The 17108-nt window shown below is 46.6% G+C and overlaps 1 protein-coding gene across 2 annotated transcripts in view; it reads left to right on the forward strand.

Annotated features, from left to right (window-relative positions):
- Positions 1–17108, forward strand: part of setd2 (SET domain containing 2, histone lysine methyltransferase) — a 109057-nt gene that overhangs the window by 38768 nt on the left and 53181 nt on the right. For both annotated transcript variants that reach the window (XM_067978903.1, XM_067978910.1), the window contains exons 3-4: positions 1366–1381; positions 3508–8582. In XM_067978903.1, coding sequence (XP_067835004.1) covers positions 1366–1381; positions 3508–8582 — 5091 coding nt within the window. The remainder of the gene's footprint in view (positions 1–1365; positions 1382–3507; positions 8583–17108) is intronic.

Below are 17108 nucleotides of genomic sequence, written 5' to 3' on the forward strand. Positions count from 1 at the left end.
AGGGACTGAATGGCCCACTCCTGTTCCAAGTTCCTATATAGTAAGAAAGAACTGTATTTAAATAGCCCCTTTCACATTCTCAGGACAGCCACTGTAGTCACTTCTGTAGTCTAACACGGAAACCAATTTGCCACAAACAGCAATGAGATAAATGACTAATTAATTTGATTTTGTGATGTTGTTTGGGGAACATTGGGAGAACATCCCTGATCATCTTCAAATGGTGCCGTGGGATCTTTAACATTCAACCAGGTCAGGTAAAACGGGGTGTCGCTTTAATGTCTCATCCAAAAGACGGCACCTTCGACAGTGCAGCACATTCTCTGTACTGCGCTGCAATGTCGGCCTGGATTATGTGCTTGGGTCTCTGGAATAGGACTCGAACCCATGACCTTCTGACTCAGAGGCAAATGGATGTCAGTTGAGGAGAGGATCAAGCTATGTCGCGATGCCCTTCTCTGTCAAATATCCTGCTGATGTCTCTGCTCCCACGTGGTGAACGGTGAGTTGGACTAAGGTCCTGTAGTGCAGCCAGCACCTATAGAATCTCAAGACAGAGCACCCTTGTGGGAGAAGGAGTCATTTAGTGCTTGTTGTGCTCTGTTGTCTATTCACTGAAACTTGAGCGATCAACGTTCGAGAGTATGCTGCTTGGTCTCTTCGGTGACCTCTGTTAGTGGTGGGGGGGGGGGGTGGGGGGTGCACGGTGAAGAGGGAAACAAGGGTTCTCGCTCCTGGGTGAAAAATGCTTGTGTGTGGATGGTGGGGGAAGAAAGAATCAGGGTTTATTTGTGATGCCCTCTGTGGTTATATGACCTTCCGTCGCTTGACTGTCTTGCAAGTGAAGAATGGCCAGTCTGACCGATTTTTAAAATGTTTTAATTCAATTCATTCTCGGGATGTGGGCATCGCTGGCAAAACTGGCATTTATTGCCCACCCCTAGTTGCTCTGAGAAGGTGGTGATGGGCCGCCTTCTTGAACCACTGGCAACTGAGTAACTTGCTAGGCCACTTCAGGGAGCAGTTAAGAGTCAACCACACTGGTTTCACATATAGGCCAGACCAGGAAAGGACAGCAGATTTCCTCCCCGAGAGGATATTGGTGTACCAGTTAGGTTTTTACTACGGTATTGCACTATCGTACCCTCAGAGTTACCAGAAGATTCTCTGTTCCCGTGAGACACTACCACAAGGAGAGTGAGCATCTTCAGGAGAACAGGGGGAATGTACAGTCTGTGTCCGGTTATAATGTTGATGTAATTGTCCCTTTGTTTTTAGTATTTCTTGTTTTGTATAAGCATAAGTTTCTAACCTTGTGCTTTTTTCTGTTTTTCATTTCATGGATTGCATGGTCGTCTGCAACAGAGAAGACGAGAATGCAGTAAGAATTTAAATAATGTTCAATTAACTATAATTTAGTCCTTGAGTGGGGAAGAGAGAGCAACAGATTGATCTGTTTTTGAGTCTGATCATTGAAAAAGTCTGGCCAATTTTAACCTTTAGCCTAATTCAGAAAGCTGGCTCCAGTGGGATATAAAATGTTCCAATACATATCTAGGAGATTTTTAACTTTTTTTGAGTGGAAAATATTTTTGTGTTCATCAATGTGCGGAATCTCCATGTCAAATAAACCAACTACCAGCTTTGAGACCCAGTGTCAACGTCAAACGCTCCCAGGGCTGGTGCAGCACTGGTTAGATACAGAGTGAAGCTCCCTTTACGTTGTCCCATCAAACAAACGCAGGGCAGGTACAGCACAGGTTCACTACAGAGTAAAGCTCCGACTACACTGTCCCATCAAATGCTCCCAGGTCAAGTGCAGCATGCATTAGATACAGAGTAAGCTGCCTTTACACTGTCCCATCAAGGAAAGTTTCAAACCAATGTAAAATTGTTCCAGCAACATACCTCAACTGCTGAAGAAAAGAAAGACTGAAAATATATATATATATATATATATATATATATATATATATATGTGTCTTATGTCATCTATCAAACGTAAAAAATGCTTCATGCACAATGAATTACTTTTGAAGTGTAGTCACTATTGTAACGTAGGAAAACGCAGCAGCCAATATGCACACAGCAAAGTCCCACAAACAGCAGTGAGATGAATGACTAGTTAATACGATTGTTTTTTTGGTGGTGGTTGTCGAGGGAAGACCTCCCTTTGAAATAGTGCCGTGGGATCTATAACATTTACGTGAGAGAACAGTTGGTACTTCAGTTGAAAGTCTTATTGAAAGACAGCTCCACGGACAGTGCGGCACTCCCTCAGGGATCCACTGGTGTGTTGGCCTGGATTATGTGCTCAAGTCCTGGAGTGCGATTTGAATCCACAACCTTCTAAATCAGAAGAATGCCTTCCCTGCACCAGAGTGACATTCTTCCATTTCCCACATCACCCATCCTGTGGTCTCTGAGTGAGGTTGCTGGTTTAGTTACGGTTACATTAGTTTTCTTTTGCTTTGAATCACCTTTTGAGGTTACGTTGTTTAATTTTTTAAATGTTTAAATCTCTCCCGATTTAGCTCCACTAGTTAAGGCAGAGAGTCATTCAGGTGAGGAAGGTCCCAGGTTCTGCCCCTAGCCTGTGCGAAGTTAACCGATCTCAGCCGGAAGAGCAGTGGGAAGCTTAAGATTGGCCTCAGTGCTCTACGTTACGGAGAATAAAATCAGCCAGGCTTGCTGCTCTTGATTTTCTATCCAGCACCCTCTTCTCCCCCTTCCCCCCCCCCCCCCCCCCTCTCTGAACCCTAGCATTGGAAGTACCCTGTGGATTGATTCAGTTGTAATGCCCCTGCAGTCAAATAGCTTGTCAATGTTCACCATCTTAGCTCATGCATGAAGAATGGCCACTTGGGGAAGGTAATGGCACTCTTGTGTGATTGATTTTTTTTCTTCCTTTAACACCTTGGTCACAATGTAGAATGGGCAGACTTGGTTGTGAGATGTACAAGGGCGTGCTCTCATTGTCCTATCCATTCTATCTGTTTGCCTCTGGGTTCCCCCCACCCGAACACCAAAGATAATTTTTATCTCTCTGCCCTGTGCTCGTGCTCTTCCTCTTTGTGTCGACTCTCGCTGTGGTACAGCACCACAGATGCTGGCAGCCTTCCAGTTCCTCACCTGATTGGCCAATCTTCAAGTCAGTGTCTGGACAATGAGCGTCAGCGGGTTATTTGACTGTGGGATGCAACACCGCTGTGTCCAATCCTGTCCTCGGCTGATGTCCACTCGCATGCACTTTTCTAGCTGGGCCAGTCATTGGGTAACCATCAGGAGCAGGAACCCTCCCTAGTACGAGGGTACTGAGGCCAATCGTAACTGAGATCCGCGAAGTCATTGCAAACTGGAAATCAAACATGAGAGCTTTGGGATGCCCTGTTCTTGCCGCTGACTTAAATACCTGTTGATATGATTGGCATCCTTTGAGACTGAATTGTAATGAAATGAACGAGATCTTGCGGAGCTGTACCTAAAGTGTGTACAATACTGTTGCAGGTCAAGGCGGAGAATCCATCGGTATCGAATGTTCTCAAGGGGCCAGTGACAAAAGGCTGCAGTCGTTTTCTACCCAAGGGCACCAAGGCAAAAGTCAACCTGGAGGACCAAGGACGGCAGAAGGTGTCTTTTACCTTCAACGTAACAAAGACCTTACGAAATAGGTTCCAAAGTGCCATTGGGGCTGAACCGGATGAAGTCAAGATCCCACCTTTGCCTCCGATTTCTGTGAAAGATAGCCAGGACAGTAAAAGTGACTCCGATTCGGCCGGTGCTACAGAGACTGCTACCTCACCACCCAAATCCAAGGTAGAGTGGAGCAAGGTACACTTCAAGAAGAAGCATCTCAACGATGCAGCCAAACCTGCGAGTTTGTCGGACAGGGAACCGTGCAGCTCGTTGCTGGAGGAACCTGTGGATGTAACCATCAAGAAAGACTCTACAGGAGGAACTGAAACTGTGACAAGGGTGGCAGTTGAATTGGAACAGTCAAATCAGAATCTCAGTACGTCCCACATTGGGAAGGGTGATAACTTGGAAAAGTTCAAGAGTGTCTCCTCTTCTTCTGAAAATGATGAGCTTACGAAGGTTACTCAGGCAGATGGAGCAGTGCAAGCACAATCAGCTGACTCGGAGTCTGAGGAGGATTTATTAAGAAAATCACCGAGTTTAAAGTCGCACGAAACGAAAAACGCTGAATCTGATCAAGATGCTCGGAAAACATCAACGGCTTCCAAGACAGATGAGGTGGAAAAGGTTTCCTCTTATTCCAAGTCTGATCGAGGTACGAGGAGCAGCGGTCATTCCAAGTCTGATCGAGATACGAGAAGGACTTCATCCCGCTCAAAGTATGGGAGAGAAGAAAGAGTCAGTTCATCTCGCTCCCGTTCCGATAGAGATTCAAGGGCACCCTCTTCTTACTCAAAGTCGGACCGGTCGAGGACCTCTTATTACCGTGATAAAGACAGAGGATATCGTAGAGGCTCCCCTTATTCAGAAAGGAGCAAATCTTCTCGTTCCAAATTGGTATCGGATTTAAGAGACGCTTCCTCTTGTTCAGATTCCGAAGAAGATTCTAGAAGGTATCATCCCAGATCAAATGACTTGAGAAAGACATCATTGCGTTCCAAATCCTATAGAGACTTGAGGAAATACCAATCAAGGTCGGATAGAGAGCTGAGGGCAACTTCATCCTGCTCTGAATCAGAAAGAGAGACTAGAAGGACTAAATCTCATTCTAGGTTAGATAAAATATCCAGAACATCAACTTCCTGTTATGAGTCAGAAAGCTCCAAAATTAATTCTCCTGAACCAGAATTAGATTCCAGGAAAATGTCCAAATCGGACAGTCATTCAAGGATATCTTCATGCCATTCAAAGTCATCAACTTCTTGTCATAAACCAGAGGCAGTTAAAACAAACTCGCCTGACCTGGAATTGGACTGCAGGAAAATCTCCAAGTCTGATGGTTATTCGAGGACAACTTCATCTCATTCCAAGTCTGTAACCTCTTTCCATGAGGTAGCAGTAAAGAAGGAAACCCCAGAACCAGAAATGGGCTCTAGGAAATGTTCTAAGCTGGACAGTAACTCAAAGACAGTTCCATCTCATTCCAAGTCATCCACTTGCTGTGGAACGGAAGCAATTCAAGGGGACTGCCCAGAGCTAGAATCAGATTCCAAGAGAAGTTACAAGCCCGATATTAATTCAAGGATATCCCCATTACATTCTAAGTCAACTACTTGCTGTGAAATGGAGGTAGTTAAAATGGACTCTTCCGAACCAGAATTGGACCCATGGACTAACAGTAGGCCAGACAAGAACTCGATAGTCGTCCCATCTCATTCTGAGTTAACTACTTGTTGTGAAATGGAGGTAGTTAAAATGGGCTCTTCTGAACCAGAATTGGATCCATGGACTAACAGTAGATCAGACAAGAACTCAATGGTCACCCCATCTCATTCCAAATCAACTACTTGCTATGAAATGGAAGTAGTTAAAATGGACTCTGCAGAGCCAGAATTGGACTCATGGACTAACAGTAGATCAGACAAGAACTCAATGGTAACCCCATCTCATTCTGAGTCAACTACTTGCTATGAAATGGAAGTAGTTAAAAGGGACTCTGCAGAGCCAGAATTGGACTCATGGACTAACAGTAGATCAGACAAGAACTCAATGGTAACCCCATCTCATTCTGAGTCAACTACTTGCTATGAAATGGAAGTAGTTAAAAGGGACCCTGCAGAGCCAGAATTGGACTCATGGACTAACAGTAGATCAGACAAGAACAAAATGGTAACCCCATCTCATTCTGAGTCAACAACTTGCTATGAAATGGAAGTAACTAAAGTGGACTCTTCTGAACCAGAACCAGAATTGGACTTGTGGGAAAGCTGTAAGTCAGATCGGAAGTCAAGGATAACTACATATAGTTCCATATCCCACAAGGTGAGGACTTTGCGCCCTTATACATCAGACAGGGAATTAAGAAGGACTTCATGCTCTGAGTCAGAAGATGAATTCAGAGAGGTTCCTGAACTGCACAAGTCAGGAACAATGCAGACTGTTTCTAGATCAGATGAAATTTGTTCCTCATTTGATCGTCAATCGGACAGATACGTAAGCACCTCACCATGTTCTATATCAGATTTGCCTAGGCCGTTTTGCCACTCCGGACACACTGTTGAAATAGCCGAGCCTTCACCTGGTTCTAAATTAGATGGAGCTTTGGCAAAGGTTTCATCTTGCTCAGAATCACATGAAGAACTGAAATCTTCACCTCATTGCAAGGCTGATTTGAAGGTTTCATCTCATCCCCTATCAAATGAGTTGACGTCCACACCTCATTTCATAGCTAATGATTTGAAAACCTCGCCTCATTGCAGCCCGGATGAGGTTAAGTCCTTGGCCTACCCAAAACTGGAGGAATCCAGCACTTCTCACTATACCGAGACAGAGGAGATTTTGGACTGTCCCGAACAGGAGGAATCGGAGTCTCTGCCCCGCTCAAATTTAGATGCAGCAACGTCCTCTTCGGCTGACGCTGAAAGTTGTACGAGGGACACAAAGCATACAGGCGAACAGTTAACAGAAAATAGAGATGTGGATAGTCAAAGGGAGCAACACACTAGTGAAGGAGATGGTTCTGAATCGAAGCATGATAGACTGTTTCATGATCCAAGTAGCTTTAACAATTGCAAAAGTAAACCGAATGTAGTGCCTGGCGACCAGAATTGGGATTCATTGGAGAAAGATAGATTGTACACTGATTTGGCCAGTCATCTTAGTTCTGAAACTAAGGAGTGTTCAGGAGTGAAGACTGAAAGTCCGTCAACAAATCATGAAAGCTCCTTTTCTGCCAGACCAGATAGTTCTGTTAAAGTGGAGCCAGAGCAGTCGATGGAAATATCTGAAGATGAGGAAGAGACCGACGAAGAGATGGCTATGGGGGTGGCTGCCGAGGGACCACCGCCTTTGAGCACTACCAACCCAACAAGCTCAAATGAAGTGGAGCACAATTTACAGAGTAGCAAAACCAAGTCTGACTGTGACAGCAGCTGTATGAAGGCAGAATATAACAGTGTGAGTTCTGAAAATGAAGAGTGTTCGGAGGATGTGAAGAGTAGCAGTGAGCAGGAGAGCGAAGAAAGTGAAACCAGCTCCGATTCCGACGACGGTGGAGTCCCCAGGAACCGCTTGCAATCTGTTGTGATAGTTCCCAAGAATTCTACCTTGACATTGGAAGAGAAGAGTCTGTCGTCCTCTCCTTCATCTTCGTCGTCTTCCTCTTCCAGAAGCAATCGGCAAGAGAAGAAACATTCAAGCGTCGAAGACAGCAAACGAGAAGCAGAAGAAAAACCCAGTCAGGAGCATCAGCCAAGAAGTGTCCAACTTGGAAGTGCCCTCCAGGAGGTTGTTGATGGCCAAGGACAGGGTGATGATGAAGTTCAGGGTGGCCACTCGTCCCCTCCAAAAATACTAGAGGACCACCCGCAGGCTTCTTCGAGTCAGCTTTCCCCTGTTAGCGAGAGCCGCAAAAGTAGCATGCAGCAGTTGTCAAGTGACAAGGCGGACAGTACCAGTCAACCCAATAGGTTTTCACCAGACCAAAACCGGCTCCCTCTGCCGGACGAGAAATCCGACTCAACAGAGTCTCCATGCGCGGACGGATCAGCGGCAAGGCGCCAGCACGTGCTCGGCAACCACTCGGGCAGTTGTGCAGCCGGACAGAGCGGTGCCCACCCGTCTCTTGGGGCGGAGAGAAACCTTGGAGAAAAGCCAGACAGCAGGCAAGCCGGCCCTTGGTCGCAACAACAGGTCCAAGATCAGGGCTCTTTTCATAGCTTGGAGTATTTGGATAGCCTCGACTGGGACTTCTCTCAGCCTGAGAAGCCAAGCAGCAGTTGTCAGCAGCCGGATAGCAGTTATGGACTATACCGGAAATATGGCTACCGAACGGAGGAAGCAGATTTGGGTGACAGGAGTAGTTACTGGCAAGGTAGTAGAGCCAATTACTGGGATCCCAGGTTGAGTTCCAAATCAGCGTTGTACAGTAGCTACCAGTTGGGACAAGACATATCTGGCTCAGATGTTCAAGGGCAGGTGCAGCCGGACTCGATGACCGATGACTTTGCAAGCTACGACTGCTGGGAAGCTGTGACCCGCGATCCGCGGTCTGTTCCCAAAGGCGTGAGCTCTCTGCAGGCTCACGAGATAACCAGCAATTCCAGTAAGGGGACCACTCTGGTGCTAAAGGTCAGCGACTCTACGGCAGATCAGGAGCCGAGGGCCAAAGTGTCGGAGAAAAGGTCGGACGATGAGCAGGGGGAATTGCAGAAGCCACAGCAAGAGGAGGTGGACACGGATTTGGAAAGTGACGCCGACATGCGGGACTGCGAGCAAGTCAACGTCGAGCCTGATCCACATCCTATGATGCCTTATAAAGAATGGGTCACACTAGTGTGCAAGATGGAAGAGTTCAAAAGCTCTCAATGCTGGAAGGATCATTCAAGACTGGGACTGATGCCACCTTACTTTGAGCTTATTGAAGAGAACTTGTACCTGACGGAGAGGTAACTTTTTTTATAAGCACCTTTGGTACTAAATTATTTAATTGTACTATTGTGGAGTATTAACACTAGGTTCTTAGTGGAAGTTATGGTAAACATTTATAAATCACTGGTTAGGCCTCAGTTTGGAGTATTGTCCAATTCTGGGCACCACACTGTAGGAAGGATGTCAAAGCCTTAGAAAGGATGCAGAGGAGATTTGCCAAAATTATACCAGGGATGAGGGGCTTCAGTTATGTGGAGGGGCTAAAGAAGCTGGGGTGGTTCTCCTTGGAGCAGAGAAGCTTACGGGGAGATTTAATAGAAGTGTTCAAAATTAGTGTAGAGTAAGGAGGTCTTGCTGCAATTATATAGGACTGTGGTGAGATCACACCTGGAGAACTGTGTACAGTTTTGGTCTCCTTACCTAAGGAAGGATATACTTGCCTTGGAAGGGGGTGCAACGAAGGTTCACTAGATTGATTTCTGGGATGAGAGGGGTTGTCCTAAGAAGAGAGATTGAGTAGAATGGGCCTATACTCTCTGGAGTTTAGAAGAATGAGAGGTAATCTTGTTGAAATGTATAAAATTCTTGGGGGGGGGGGGGGGGGGGCTTGACAGGGTAGATGCTGAGAGGCTGTTTCCCCTGGCTGGAGAGTCTAGAACTAGAGGTCATAGTCTCAAGATAAGGGGTCGGCCAGTTAGGACCGAGATGAGGAAAAATGTCTTCACTCAGAGGATTGTAAATCTTTGGAATTTTCTACACCAGAGGGCTGTGGATGCTCAGTCACTGAGTATATTTAAGACTGAGATCGATGGATATTTGAACTCGAGGGGAATCAAGGGATATGGGGATAGGGTGGGAAAGTGGAGTTGAGGTCAAAGATCAGCCATGATCTTATTGAATGGTGGAGCAGGCTCGAGGGGCCTTATGGCCTACTCCTGCTCCTATTTCTTATGTTATAAGGGATTTTGATAGAGTAAATAAGGAGAAACTATTTCCACTGGCAGGAGGGTCGGTAACCAGAGGACACTGATTTAAGATTACATGCAAAAGAACTGGGGAGAGATGAGGAGAATTTTTTTCAATGCAGTGAGTTGTGATGATCTGGAATACATTGCCTAAAAGGGTGGTGGAAACAGATTCAATAGTAACTTTCAAAAGAGAATTCAATATATACTTGAAAAGGAAAAATTTGCAAGGCTATGGGGAAAGATCAGGGGATTAGGACTAATTGGATATCTCTTTCAAAGAGCCGGCACAGACACGATGGGCTGAATGGCCTCGTCTGTGCTGTATGATTCTTGGTGAAGGGTAACACTGGATGGCCATTTGAATTTCAGTACAGTGATAGAGTTTTGCCCTTTTTAGATAAATAAGCTGGAGATACACAGGACTGAGGAAGAGCCTTAGACCTGAAACATCAACTGACTGACTTCTGTTTCTCCACAGAGCATTTCCGACTTTTTCTGTTTTAGTTTTCACATTTCCAGAATCTGTAGTATTTAGCTTTTTTTGCAGTTTTTAAAGTCGAGTTGTGCCCGGGCACCGCTCCTCAGGAAGGATATATTGGCCTTAGAGGGAGTACAGCACAGATTCACCAGAATGGTACTGGGGGCTTAAAGGGTTAAATTACGAGGACAGGTTGCATAAACTTGACTTGTATTCCCTTGTGTTTGGAAGGTTGAGGGGTGACCTGATCGAGGTTTTTAAAATGATAAAGGGATTCGATAGGATAGATATGGATAAACTATTTCCTCTAGTGGAGAAATCTAGAGCAAGGGGGCATAATCCTAAAATTAGAGCTAGACCATTTAGCAATGAAATCAGGAAGCACTTTTTCACATGAAGGATAGTGGAAATCTTTAGTTCTCTTTCTCCCAAAAGGCAGTGGATGCTGGGTCAATTGAAACTTTCAAGACAGGTCAATAGATGTATGTCAGCAATGATCTAATTTAATGGCGGAACAGGATTGAGAGGCTGAAAGGCCTTCTGTTCCTATGAGGGAGCGTTCTGAACTATGAGACACTGATCTGTCACGAGTCACTAGTGATGGGAACAATTAATGGTCATTTATTTTTTATTTGTTCTAGGAATGTGGGCATCGCTGGCAAGGCCGGCATTTATTGTCCATCCCTAGTTGCCCTGAGAAAGTGGTGGTAGGCTTTCTCCTTGAAGCAATGGTGTGGCATTAGGAGTCGAGCATAGATCAGGGAAAGGTGGCAGGTTTCCTTCACTAAAGGCTATTCTGGTGCCAGCCCACAAATTACCAGATTTATTCACAACTTACCATAGTGGGATTTGAACTTGTGCTTTCTGGGCTGCTAGCCCAGTGCCACAACCACGACTCTACCACATCATAAAGAACTGCTATACCCTCATGTTGCACAACATTGAAATACATGGGTTTAAGTTATGACTTTTTCCTGTACTATCTTGATAACAAACACTTTAAATAAAGCCCAGTGACTGAAATGTTATAGAAAGGAAAGTGCTTGCATTTATTTAGCGCCTTTCATGACCTCAGGATATCCCAAAGTGCTTTACGATCAATGAAGTACTTTTGAAGTATAATTGTTGTTGTAATGTAGGGAATTGCAGCAGCCAATTTGCGCACAGCAAGGTTCCACAAATAGCGATCAGATAATCTGTTTTAATGATGTTGGTCGAGGGATAAATGTTGGCCAGGACACCGGGGAGAACTCCCCATCTCTTCTTTGAATAGTGCCATGGGATCGTTCCCATCCGTATGAGAGGGCAGTTGGGACCTCAGTTTAATGTCTCATCTGAGAGATGGCACTTCCGACAGTTCAGTGCAGTACTGAGGGAGTGCTGCACTGTCAGCCTAGATTATGTGCTAGTGACTCTGGAGTTGGGACTGAACCCACAACCTTTGTTGGAGGAATTGGTTAGGAGCTAGGAGACAGAGTGTAGGGCTAATGGATATGTATTCAAATTGGCAAAATGTGACTAGTGATGCCCCCCAAGGATCTGTACTGGGGCTGCAGCTTTTCACTATATTTATAAATGACTAGGATGAAAGAATAGAGAGCTGTATAGCTAAATTTGCTGACAACGCTAAGATAGGTAGCATAGTAAATAGTGTAGCTGGGAGCAAAAGGTTGCAAAGAGACATTGATAGATTAAATGAGTGGGCAAAACTGTGGCAGATGGCGTTCAATGTTGGAAAGTGTGAGGTCATCCACTTTGGACCTAACAAAGATAGATCATAGTATTTCCTAAATGGTGAGAAGCTAGGAACTGTTGATGAGCAGGAAGATTTAGGGGTCTAGCTAGTGGACAAGTATAAAAAAATAATTTAAAAGGCGAATGGAATGTTGGCCTTTATCTCGAGGGCTGGAACACAAAGGGGTGGAAGTTATGTAACAGCTGTACAGAGCTCTGGTGAGACTCCACCTGGAGTACAGCATTCAGTTCTGGACATCGCACCTCAGTACGGACTATTGGCTTGGAGGGGATGGAGCGCAGATTCACCAGAATGATACTGGGAGTAAAAGGGTTAAATTATGAGGACAGGTGGCTTAGGCTATGCTTGTATCCCCCTGAATGTAGAAGATCAAGGGGTGATCTAATTGAGGTGTTCAAGATTATCAATGGTGTTGATAGGGTAGATAGAGAGAAACTATTTCCCTGGGTGGGGGAGTCCAGCACAAGGGGGCGTTACCTTAAAATTAGAGCTAGGTCATTCAGGGGTGTTGTCAGAAAGCACAAAGGGTAATGGAAATCTGGAACACTTTCCCCCAAAAAGCAGTTGAGGCTAGGTCGATTGAAAATTTCAAAACTGAGATTGATAGATTTTTGTTAGGCAAGGGTATTGAGGCTAACGGAACCAAAGCGGGTAGATTGAGTTAAGATATAGATCAGCCATGATCTTATTCAATAGTGCTACAGGCTCAAGGGGCTGAATGGCCTACTCCTGTTCCTTTGTTCTGCCTGAGGGTTGAGTGCTACCACTGAGCCATGGGTGACACCGAGTGTATGCAGTGTTTGGTCTCTGTGGTGTAATTTAGAACGGAATTTCACCTCTTGCTATTTTCTCTCGTGTGAACTTTTAAAAATGTTGTTCTTGGGATGAGGGCAATACTGGTAATGCTGCATTTATAGGCGAGCTCTAGGTGTCCTGAGCCAACCACATATTGAGGACAAGATTGTCCTCCTCCTTCATCATGCCCCCGATAGTCAAATAACCTATAGTATCCATCTCCGTGATCCTCGCCCCATTGCGTCCCCTATAGTTAAATAATCTATAGTACTGTGCCCCCCCGTGTCCCTCTGCCCACTAAGAACATAAGAAATAGGAGCAGGAGTAGGTCATACGGCCCATCAAGCCTGCTCTGCCATTCAATAAGATTATGGCTGATCTCCTACCTCAACTCCACTTTCCCACTCGATCCCCATTTCCCTTGATTCCTCGAGTCCAAAAATCTATCGATCTGAGCCTTGAATATACTCAACAACTGAGCATCCACAGCCCTCTGGGGTAGAGAATTCCAAAGATTTATAACCCTCCGAGTGAAGAAATTTCTCCTCATCTCAGTCCAAAATGGCGAACCCCTCATCCTGAGACTATGTCCCCTAGTTCTAGACTCTCCAGCCAGGGGAAACAGCCTCTCAGCATCTACCCTGTAAAGCCATCTAAAAATCTTATATGTTTCAATGCGAACAACTCTCATTCTTCTAAACTCCAGAGAGTATAGGCTCATTCTACTCAATCTCTCCTCATAGGACAACCCTCTCATCCCAGGAATCAATCTAGTGAACCTTCATTGCACCGCCTCTAAGGCAAGTATATCCTTCCTTAGGTAAGGAGACCAAAAGTGTCTACAGTATTCCAGGTGTGACCTCGCCAAAGCCCTGTACAATTGCAGCAAGACTTCCTTACTCTTGTACTCCAAACCTCTTGCAATAAAGGCCACATTATACTCCATCTGCCAACTTCTTACCCACTCACTTAACCTATCTATATCTCTTTGCAGGCTCTTTCCCACAGCTTACTTTCCCACATAGCTTTGTATCGTCTGCAAACTTGGATACATTACCATCGGTCCCCTCATCTACGTCATTAATATAGATTGTAAATAGCTGAGGCCCCAGCACTGATCCTTGCGGCACCCCACTAGTTAAAGCCTGCCAACCCGGAAATGACCCATTTATTCCTACAGTTTTCTGTCCGTTAACCAATCCTCTATCCATGCTAATATATTACCCCAAACCCCATGAGCCCTAATCTTACGTAACAACCTTTCGTGTGACACCTTATCGAATGCCTTTTGAAAATCCAAATATACTACATCCACTGGTTCCCCTTTATCTACCCTGCTACTTACATCCTCAAAAAATTCTAATAGATTTGTCAAACACGATTTCCTTTTCATAAAACCATGTTGACTCTGCCTAATCGTATTATGATTTTCTAAGTGTTCTGTTACCACATCCTTGATAGTGGGTTCCAGCATTTTCCCGACAACTGCTGTCAGGCTAACTGGCCTGTAGTTCCCTGTTTTTTCTCTCCCTCCTTTCTTGAATAGCGGGGTTACATTTGCTCCCTTCCAATCTACTTGGACCGTTCTAGAATCTAGGGAATTTTGGAAGATCAGAACCAATGGGGCAGATTTTCGGATGGCCGAGCGGGTGCGCTGGGGGCGGGGGGCTCCTAAAATGGCGGAATCCCGGAGTGGGTTTGGAGCCCAGCTCCAACCCGCTGACTTCCGGGTTCCCCAGTGATGCGTTCGGGTGCGCGCGCAGGTCCCACATGTGGGACTCCCACCGGCAATTAAAGCCGACGGGATGATCATTTAGATACTTATATAGCTATTTGAGGTATTTGACAGACCTCATTGACAGGAGATTTTGGCAGGGGTGTAATTTTGAAGGATCCTCAGCCTGTTTCCCATGCTGTGGGAAACATTCCCTGTTGGAGCAGACGGGTTTCAGCCAGCAGCCAGTGGGAGATGCAAAGGATTTTTTGACAGTTGGGGGGGAAAACCTCATTTATTGCAGCAGGGCTCTCTGTCACTTCAGACAAAGTTTTGGCTGCAACACCTTTATCTTTCCACTCAACATTTTTAATTTATACCCTAAACTCTGCTGTGCAAACACATTTACCTATTTTGCGGACCCCCTTAAATTCACACCGTCAGGTTGGGGGGGTGCTTTGGCCGCATTCATCACTTCATCCGAGGACAAAGCACGCTGTCCACCTCCGCCACGTGGAGCTCCATTACACAGTGCTGCGCCACAGGCACCTGCACAAAATAGTCCTGCAACTACACATACACCCACTGTAGGGTGACCCAATGGGTGGCATCATTGTGGGTGTTCATGGTGAACCTCGTGAAAGGGATTTATTACACAAGCCAGTCAAGAGTGGCCAAGACGTGGGAGTAGTGGTGACAATATAATATTTCATGTGAGTTGAACAAAAATGAAATATAAATGAAAAACATGATAGTGTCAAACACCCTTGTGCATCCCCTTTGTGCTCACAAAACCTTCGCCTTACGCTTCCTACTACTCCTACGTGGTGCTTCCCTGTGGCTGCAGCAGAGGTAGTGGCAGGTTGCTCTTGTTCATGCCCTGACCAATTAGATGCTTTGGGCCGACGCCCTCTGGGTTTCGGTGCCCGTGAGGGCCCCTCCAAAGGCTGCTCCACCTGCACCTGTGCAGGGGCAGACTCGACCACCTGGAGAAGAGGTAGCATTGCGGGTACTGGTTGAGAGGGGGGCAACAGGTGAGACGTGGGAGCGCTTTGAGTGGCGTCCCCACTTCCATGTCCCCTTTCACCATCATCCCTATCCTGGGCCAGGCCCACATCACTCCTACCACCCTGCTGGACGACAGTTTGGAGGACATGTATGAAGCCTTGTAAGGCCAGTGCTAGTCTATCTGCCCGCCTATTTAAGGCGGCAGAAAGTTTCTCACCAAGTCCGAAGGGCCATTGTCAGGGCCTCAATCAACTCATTGGTGAGCCGTGCTTGAAGCTCGATAGAGGCTAGCCTTCCCTCCATCGCAAACATTCCCGCACTCACCCACGACACTATCTCGGAGATGCCCTCATGTCCCTGTGACAGTATCTCAGAGATTCCCTTTTGTACCTGTGGGACCATTCCACTCATGCAGGAGTTGGACTCCTCCATCCTCTGCGCGATTGTGGAGAGTGCGCGTGGCATCTGCTCCAACACCTCGCAAATGCGCTGCTGCCCCTCGATCATTCTCCTTTTAAAGGATGGTCCCCAGGGTTCAGCATCTGTGTCCAGCTGAGCAGAGCCTGGAGAAGAATGCTACCACCGAGGCAGACTCTCCACAGCTGCCCCTGCCACCTGTGTCTGCTCGTGCTCACGTGTGTGGTGACTCACCAAGTGCGACCCCAACTAACTGAGGATGGGGACCCACCGAGGTGTGTGTATCTGCGCTGGTGGATGGCTCGCTCAGATGTGACTGTGCCCCCTCAGAGGTCGGCAGGTCCTCTGACGAATCGTCCTCCGCCATCACAATGGTCGCTGAAGGCCCTGTAAGAGAACAGAAGGCAATATTAAGCATGATGACAGATGTTGAGGTGCTGAAGATGGCAAGACATGTTAACATCATTTGCTATTTTGAGTGCTGAATGTTAAAGTTCTGTCACCAGCTGTTTGTCGGGTGGCAGTCTCGGCGTCCCTGACGAACAGGCATTCGAGGGTGCGGCTCAGTTCGAGAGCCTCCTGCTCTGTGTCCGTGAGGATGACCAGATGTTGCAGCCCCCCTCCGGTCTTCACCCTCTCCCGTGCATCCTGGGCTCTCTTCTCCTATAAGGGGAGAAAGTAGAGAGGTGTTAGTGAGGGATGGTGACGTGGCCAACCGCTGAATGCATTGGTGACGCTGACCGTGAAAGAGATGCATCAGAGGGTGAGTATGAGACAAAGCCGTGACACTGTATGAGGATTAGGTTGAGTGGTAGTAGTGGGATGAGTACTGGGGAGGTGAGTAAGTGCAGGTAAGTTGAGGATAAGGTTTGAGTGGGTGTGAGGAGTGATGTGATAGAGTAGTGTTGGCAGTGCAGAAGGAGTTGTGGGGTGGGGGCGGTGATGTGGAAGACGGAGTGTACTCACTTTGGCTGACCTAGTTAGACCATTGAAGTGCTTCCTGCACTGGATTCATGTGTGGGAGACGTTGCTGCTGCTGCTGACTTCCTCTGCCACCTCGTGCCAGGCCTTCTTGGTGGCAGAGGCAGGCCTCTTCCTCCCGTCCGCCTGGTAGAAGATCGCCCTCCTCCTCCTCACCCCATCCAGTAAGACCTGGAGTGAGGCATCATTAAACCTGGGAGCAGCCTTTCCCCTGGGCTGCTCCATGGTGCTGTGTGGTTCTTTGCTGCAGGATCAGTCATTGGAGGAGTGCCCCTTTAAATCAGGCTCCTCCAGCTTGACCGCTTGTGATGCGAGTGCGCAGTCCACCCGCTGCGCAGGTTTCCGACGGGAAGCCACGTTAAGTGGCTTCAATTTACCCGTGATCGCGTGGGGAACGGACGGATTTCACTGGGCAGGTTACCCACG

This window comes from Heptranchias perlo, chromosome 3 (genome assembly GCF_035084215.1).
Source record: "Heptranchias perlo isolate sHepPer1 chromosome 3, sHepPer1.hap1, whole genome shotgun sequence".
Lineage (NCBI taxonomy): Eukaryota > Metazoa > Chordata > Chondrichthyes > Hexanchiformes > Hexanchidae > Heptranchias > Heptranchias perlo.